At 39.2% G+C, this 8,126-nt stretch overlaps 1 protein-coding gene across 1 annotated transcript; it reads left to right on the top strand.

Moving 5' to 3' along the window:
* The first annotated feature begins 123 nt into the window (after positions 1 to 123).
* Positions 124 to 4,368, top strand: RPS21 (ribosomal protein S21). Its single transcript, XM_075166673.1, has 6 exons — positions 124 to 225; positions 444 to 537; positions 1,495 to 1,558; positions 3,351 to 3,422; positions 4,072 to 4,127; positions 4,306 to 4,368. Exons 2-6 carry the CDS (start codon positions 488 to 490, stop codon positions 4,313 to 4,315), a joined length of 252 nt encoding a protein of 83 aa, XP_075022774.1. The 5' UTR covers positions 124 to 225; positions 444 to 487; the 3' UTR covers positions 4,316 to 4,368.
* The last annotated feature ends 3,758 nt before the right edge of the window (positions 4,369 to 8,126 follow it).

Genomic DNA, 8,126 nt, shown 5'->3' with positions numbered 1-8,126 from the left:
CAGCCGGCGGGGCGAAGGCCGAGCGGCGGCGGCGCTGCCTCCCTTCCCGCGGGGCCGCCTCAGCGGGGGGGGCGGGCGGTGCCCCATCGCGACCGTTTAACTGACGTTTAACGGCCGCGCGCCCGCGCTGGTGACGTAGTGCCGGCACGCCGGAAGCACTCCGCCCCCTCTGGCGTATTTCCGCTTCCGCCGCCGTGCCTTCCTTTCCGCCGCGGCGCACGCGAGGTAGGAGCGGGGCCGCGTTGCTGCTCCGCAGGGAGCGCCCGGGGCGGCCCGGCCCGGCCCCGCGCGGGGCCCCGGGGGGCTGGGGGGCGGCGGGGGGTGCTCTTCCCTCGGTTTCCGGGCTCCTCGCGGGGCTGGTTGGCTGTGGGGAGCGGGGGCAGCGCTCTGCGCCAGCCAGGCCTTGCGGGGACGGCCCGTGAGCCCTGCCTTGCTCCTTCCAGGTGTTACCGCTTGGTGCCTGTGCCGCAGCGGCAACCCGAACGCGATGCAGAACGACGCCGGGGAGTTTGTGGACCTCTACGTCCCTCGGAAATGGTGAGCGGTGCCCTTCGGCGGCGGGGGTGCCGCTGGGGCTGGCGGGTCTGCAGCGCCTGTTCCCCTTGGCGGAGAACCGGGCCGGGGGCTGGTGCGCTCTGTGCAAAAGGCTTTTTTTGTAGTAGCGAATATCTGTGGGGAGGAAAAAAAAAATCTGTTTTCTATCTGTTTCTGTATTTTTAAATATCTTATGATATGCGAAGCAACAACTAAAGTGGAAGAATACTTTGTGCATCTTCTGCTGCATAACTGTCAGCCTTACAGTGGCAGCGACAGCGCACATGTAGTTCATTTCAGAAGTAAATGTGCATGTTTGCAGCGTGCTGGTGTTCCCGTGCTACAGGCTGTCGTAGTGAACCTGTTAAGTGATCGCTTGTTGCCTTGATAGCACATCTTAAGTGCAATTTTGAGATTATAGCAAATGGACAGTGAGAAGTTTTTTGTAAATATGTGTGTTTAAAAAAATCACTAAAAAGTAAACCATTTGTATGCATTTTATTAGGTTTAAGTCAAATGTTTTTTACAACCTGTGATTTCTAAGGGTTTGCAACCTGAGTGGCTTTTGACAGCTATAATGGCTCCCAGTGAAAAAGGCATAGAAACTGCATTCTCGTGAATTACCTTGATGGCTGTATTTCTTGCACTTTAGGAAATAAAAACTTGATATTCTGTGTGTTTTGAAGGCCTGTGCTGCTGTGTGTGTTGTATAGGGATGAACTGGGCATATAAAAACCAGGGGATAGTTGGCAACTTGGCATAACACTACCAAGTGAAAGTCTCCTTTAAACATGCTTAAAACTGCATTTTAATTTTCTGAGCATTGAAAGCTTAAATTGTTACTGTCTAAACTTCTTGTGCAGCTTTAATTCTCATGTAGACTTGGCTTTAATAGTTTTTTTCCATTGTCACTGTCCGTTTCCATTTGTTTAAATATATCTTTGTTATTTTATTCCTAAGCTCTGCTAGCAACCGAATAATTGGTGCTAAGGATCATGCTTCTATTCAGATAAATATTTCTGAGGTAAGTTTCATAACAGAAGTATGTGATGAGAGCGCTACACTTTTAAACTTTTGATAGAAGTTAAGAAATATAACAGCTTGTGATGTGTCTCCAAATAATTCACTAGAGACCATGTAAGTGTAGAGCTTGAGGGCTTTCAAACGTACAAGTATATTACTATGTCACCCCTGGTTATTTTTCAGCCTATTGGAAAATATTCATTAGAGGGAATTTCATAAAGCTCTGTACAGTCTGTTCCAGTGCTTAACTGTTTGATGAAATACAACTTCCTAACTCTAGATATTTAGAATTATAAATTAGGGAATTCCTTGTCCTGAAGGAAAGAAGGAGAAGAAATGCTTGTTTCTGGGAGATTCTTATCCCCTCTACCTTCTCCGTCTGTAAGAAAGTACCGTTCTTCAGTCTGTCTTTGTGCACCCTGGTTTTTAATTTTTAATTTTTTATTCTTGTTGATCTTCTCTGTGCTTTTTCTAGTTTGTCCAAACTTTAAGAAAGATACAGTTTCCAGAGCAGAACTCTATTTCGGTTCTACTTCGCTTAACTAAAATGCCATCTTCCATGTTTTGCTTGAATCATTTCTGTTATTACTTGACACTGCTGCTCGTGACAGGTGACAGATGAGGTTGATCATGTGTTTTGTGTGCAGCATTATCATTTCATGAACTCAGTGCTTGGGGTATTATATGCTTAGCATTTTTCCTGAGGCATGCTGGTTATTTGTATTGACATTTAGTTTTCTTTCTGTAACATAAGGAATTTGTTCTTGTCTAAGTTTAATTTCATCTTCTTGAGGTAGCACTGTTGTGAATCCCTCCAAGCTTAACATACCTGCTGAGAAAACCACAGCAGACCTTGACTCCTGCAGGATCCCAGTTAATGCACATGGGCTCCAGTTAATTTAAACTCCTTTTAGCACACTTTTTTTTCACATTTGTTTATCAGTATTCACCTTGCAGGAATTCTGTGGACACAATGTTCCTATAGCTTATGAGCTATATAGCTTGATTTATTTCTTCTTGAATGGGAGACCGCAAGACTGCATTCCTATATTTTTAAACAACTGAGCCTCTTATGTTATCTGTCTGACTTAAGAAATCATTTAAAAAAATGCTCTGTTTGTGATTTCCTGTAAATGTTAAGGCAAATACTTTTCTTGTTCGCTGTGTTTCATTCCTTCAGCGATCCCTATTTCTTGCTTTCAAAGGATCAGAGATTAGCAGAACTCAAAAACAAACTCACATGGTATTACAGGGTTCACTATGCTGTTTAATTTCATGATTTATATTGTTTTGTCTTTTTTCGTGTTAAATTTCTCAGCAACTGGAGGAAGTGAGGCAATTTCTGCGTCTCAACTTGGACATTTTTCTACCTGTGTAACCGTCCCCTTCCCCCTTTCACTTCAATTTTCCATAATGCTGACCTTAATTAAAAGAAACATGAAAAAATAACAAAGGCAGTAAAATGCCCAAGTAAACTTTACATTGAACTTTTCCATTTTTTTAGAACTCAAGCATTTTCTTCTTTTAGCTACCATTTTGTATTGTGTTCTTGTTATGCTGTGTGATCCATTAAATTTTATAGCTGCACTATGTAATTAACTGTAAATTTGCTGTGAAAAGATACTCTATAGTTGTCTTCCTAACTTCAGTATTTGCCTTGGGTTTTTGTAGTTTGCGGAAAAATATTTGCAAAATTTAACAAGTAATTTTTATCTTTGAGTGTTTGGCAAGCGTGATGTAAGAGCATAAAATTTTATAGGGATCTGTATGGAGTAACTAACTTGTAATTACAGGTTGACAAGGTAACAGGCAGAGTAAATGGCCAGTTCAAAACGTATGCCATTTGCGGAGCAATTCGTAGAATGGTAAGTATTTTCTTGAGCTATAAGATGATTGTGCTTCTTGTTATATTGATTAGTGATTTTTTAGATTTATATTTGGCCCTGAAAACGCAATGTGCCTTCAGCTCATTCTAGAGGAACAGCTTTTGTGGAGATAATGAAGACAGAGTAAAGATGTGAACAAATTCACTTGCAAGAATCAGTTTCTTCTGTTTTTTTCCTCAATCCTTTGGTCTGTAGAATTATGTATGTTTATATTTTTTTTAAAATCACTGAAGCATGCAAGTGGATTTTTTCTTTTAAGAATGTACCAAGCTACTAATATCTGGCTTTTATCTGTTGTTTATGATTATTAGAGATGATACTACCATGACTTAAAATTGTTAAACATGGTGTGAAGCTTCCTAGAGTTCATCAGAAGTCTGCTTACCCAGAAATATATCTTGTAATGCAAGTGTGTCTTTTATCAAATTAAAACCATTTCTTATTCTAAAGGATGACAAATAATTTAACAACTTGTTTTGAAAATGCTAATCTGTGCATATAAAGTGCAGTGATCTGTGGAAAGTGTTGTGCGTTTCATGACCAGCATTAAATGCTGCAGCTGGCTCTCTTTTTAGTGTATATTAGCAATTATTTGGTCACTTCAGGATCATCTTTTATTTTTTTAAAGGGTGAATCAGATGACTCCATTCTGCGTCTGGCAAAAAATGATGGAATTGTTTCCAAGTACGTATGTTTATCTTATCCTCTAATTTGCAGGGGTAACTTCCATACCCAAATCCAACTTTTAGGATTAAAATGTATACACTGTATTTATAGGATGATTACACAGTTGGTCAAAACTATTTACTTGAGCTGTTGAAGCAAACTGGTTTGTAACAATGTTTGTTTCATTTTCTTCTAGGAACTTCTAACTGAAGAAACTCTGGTATGGAACATCTGATGTAAAATAAACAGTTCAAACCTATATTGTGCTGTGTCTTTTGTTCAAGTCATAAACATCGGTGGATTTATTATAGCTAGTCTTAAAAGAGTTAGAAATGTGTGTCTTCAAAAGATATACAGATTCTGATTATGAATTCTTAAAACAAATCAGCTTGTAAAGCAGTGCCAGAGTTGAAAATCAAGAATTTCCACTTCACTCTTTGGTTCACTATCATCTTTCTTTTACAGATTTAATAAGTTTTGCGATTGTAGCTCAACTCCATTTTTGATCTGTAATGGAACATTTTGCAATGTAGCAACTTAATCAGCTTGCTGCTTTTTCGTTGGAAAAACTAAGGGGATTCTTTTGGTTATGATATCAAGGTTTAGTGGGTTTTCTGCTGATAGAGGCTCACAATATTTACTCTGCCATTGACACACATTCTTTAAGTGAATTATTAAAACTGGAATTCATGGAAAACTGTCTTATCAAAAATGCTGCTTGGCATGCTAGCAGATTGATTGCCGTGTGAGAGAGACAAAGTTTTACCTTTTTACTCTTATTTAAGAATTAAAAATTAAAAAGAATTAAAAATTAAGATATTTTCCCAGCTGAAAAGCAGGGTAATTAAGGAGAGAGAACTCTGAATATTTGGCAATATTTTAATAAATTACTTAATAGCTCTTTAAGGGCTAGATATACTTTCTACCTGCTGATGTGGTGGGGTTTTTTTTTTAGCTATCTTGCTAGCGGAATAGAGGGAGGATGCAAGCAGTTTGAATGATACTACATCTGCTGACATTGCCTCTCTTATCTGTCAGTTCCCTGTGTCTGGCTAATTTCCATCACTTCACGCTTCTGACGTAACGCACACAAGTTTTTCTAATGTAGTTTGAAATAGTTGCTTCAAGGTTTCACCTGTTGTACTTCAGGTGTTTAGTTTTAATTTAAACTGGTTGGTTTTCTGATAATGTAAAGCTTCTGAAGCAGTTACTGTGAAAGAAAAATATTACTTGTTGGCTCAGACTACACTGATACTTAAACCACAGCTTTGCTGAGTTACCGTCAGGCATTGACTTCAGGTACTGGATTAGAAATAAGGTTGGTTATCCTGCAGGGCTGAGATCATAGATGTACTGTCAAACGCAAGTGTTTAAAAGATCTACCAAGTGTTTAAAAGATCTATCATCCTGACCTTGCAGTACTGTATTCTGACACCTCTGAACTGGCTCCTGCTTTGTGTGCCAACACACGCCAGGAATTGCTGTTTCATGGCTTTTTTTTTCCTTTGATTAGCTCTTCACATTCGGCTTTGGTATTGCATTTGGACAGCGCTATGCTCAAGGTGCTATAGCTGTACTAACAAACCTTTGGGATCTCACGTGTCATTCTAGTGGGCCACAGTGCTTTCCGCAGTATTACAACTTTGTTATGTCTTAACACTGTTAAGCACTGTATTAAATTGCAAAAGCTCTCCACAATCTTTGTTTTCCTATACTGTCCGTGGAATTGAGAAACAGAATTGCAGTAAGTGCAAGGCTAGAAGTAACCGCTGGCGCTAAGATACAGGTATGAGAAAGGGGAAAGAATAGGAGTTCAGAGAAGAGCAGACACTTTATATTTCTGTGTCTTAAAGTGTCTAGTTAAAATTATTGGCACCTCTATTGGGAAAAGAGATTTCTGATTTACTTTGGCTATAATTCCACAAGGACTTAAAAGATGGTGTCTTTTCTAGTGGTATAATGTCTCTCAGATTTTTGCTTCGCAGGAGGGATACAAGAAAAGGCTATATTCTTTCTTCCAGGTGCTGCTTTTGTGTTGGTAGATGTTGTTTGCACACAGCAGGTTTATTTGTCAGTTGGTGCTTATCCCTTAAATGGAATGTCATCTATGGGTTTGGTAGTTTTAAAATATGCCAGCGTGATATGAGTAGGATTGAAAACTTCCACTGTCAGCCGCATTTTACCAATTTCATAATATCTACAACCATACACAGGCTGTCCTCCAGATCATGTGTTCTGATCTGTGTATTCTCAAGAATTACTGAGAGAGATTATATCCAGATCACACCGTGTTCGCTCCTGCGTGATCATCTCTAGGACAATGTTTGCAGTTGTCCTTACTGAAATCTCTGTATAGGGCCTCTCTCAAAGTTTTCTCAAGTGATAGAAACTGTTTTGGTGATGCTTTCCTGTTTATGCTGTAAGCTGTCTTCGTGTAGAGCTGGTTACCATGTGGCTTATTTCTGACTTGTTTGCAAGTTACTGTGGATGCATGTGGGTGTGGGAACTTAAGCCTCAGGCTTCCCTCAGGAGAGCATGGAATAGGGATGCTATCGCCTCTGAACTAAGGCGGAGGATGGCTGAACTACCCAAGTGTAGTATCTTTCTCCTTATCTGTATTTTTCTTAGTTCTCAGGCATGTCAAAATGCAGCATATTTCTTTGGAAGATCCTGTCTTGACACCATGAATATCTATTGAAGCTAAGCGTGGCAAATCAGGCCATTTTAATGTGTAGTTGCAGTGTGGTGTGTTTTTTTAATTTGAATCAGGATTTTTTCAAATCATAAAGTGAATTAGGATTTCAAGTGTAAGCCACTGGATAGGTATAATGAAGTACGTAATTGAACCTTTGTTTCAGGAGCGATTTCAGCAGAGAAGACCAAAATCGACAGGCTGTTAGCCCTTTTTAGCACAGCCATAAACTAAAACATCTTTGGTTGCACATTCTGTCTTCCCACTGATAACACTTGAATTTACTAGTCCTCCTCCAAGCTGATAGAACTTTTAAAAGATAAACTCCTGGATGTTTCAAGCAAGGGGGAACTCGGCTAAAAAGACCAAAAAAAAAGCTTCATGTTCAATTCATGTTGAACTTAATAATACAAAAAGCACGTGAGAGAGGGATAGATACCTTTTAAATACCACAAGCAGAAAAAAATGAACCCACACTTTATTTTTGAGCTATTTTCTTCTGACATCTAAGTCAACCATGAAAAATGCATAAAAAAAAAAAGGGGGGGAACAGGACTGTTAGTTATGATTCTCCTGGAAATAATTCATTTTTCCAGCAGATAAATCTCTGAAAAAACTTTCTGGAAAGACAAATACAGTCTCCAAACTGGAGAGATTTTGGCTTGGCTTATGTCCAATCCTCATTACTTTCCTTTGTACACAGTAAAAGGAGATAAGTTTTAATTGGACTTGATGTTTCTTTCTGACATATCTTAAATTAGCTGCTTCTGCCTTGGCATTAGGGTAGAACTTTAAATAAAACCAGTGACTGTTTACTGCTGATAAATGCCTAGTTTACCAAAGAGTTTAAATATTGTTGACTTGCTTCTAATCCCCTGGGACTCTGTTCATCCATGTGGATTTCAGTGGAATTCCTCCATAAGGCAAAGTGAACTCACAGCTTAAAAGTTCAGGATGAACTTGAGGTCTCTCAGATGTCTTTTTAAGCAATAAAACTCCATTAGCATTCAGCTAAACCAAATTTACACTTCTGTATTGATTAAGTATTTAAGAATTATGTTGTAATTTACAACTTTGCTTTGTAATACTGATTGCTGTTTGTTTTTCAGAATTTAAAAAATTTGAAAAAAATTACTTTTTCATTAATTTTGTGTCAAAATAAGCTTATGAAATGTTATGGTGCCATATCCTAAAACCTAGTTCGATTGGAAATGGATTAGTGCTGTGCTAAAGGCTTCCTGAAGTTCACACCGTTTTCACCAGCGAGACTGCATAGCACATGAGGTCTTATAAAAATTTCTGCAGAATCAGGGAGGACAAGGGAG

The sequence above is a fragment of the Calonectris borealis genome, chromosome 17 (assembly GCF_964195595.1).
Source record: "Calonectris borealis chromosome 17, bCalBor7.hap1.2, whole genome shotgun sequence".
Taxonomy (NCBI): Eukaryota; Metazoa; Chordata; class Aves; order Procellariiformes; family Procellariidae; genus Calonectris; species Calonectris borealis.
Note: the sequence above shows the minus strand (reverse complement) of the source record. Positions and strands in the feature narration are given on the sequence as shown.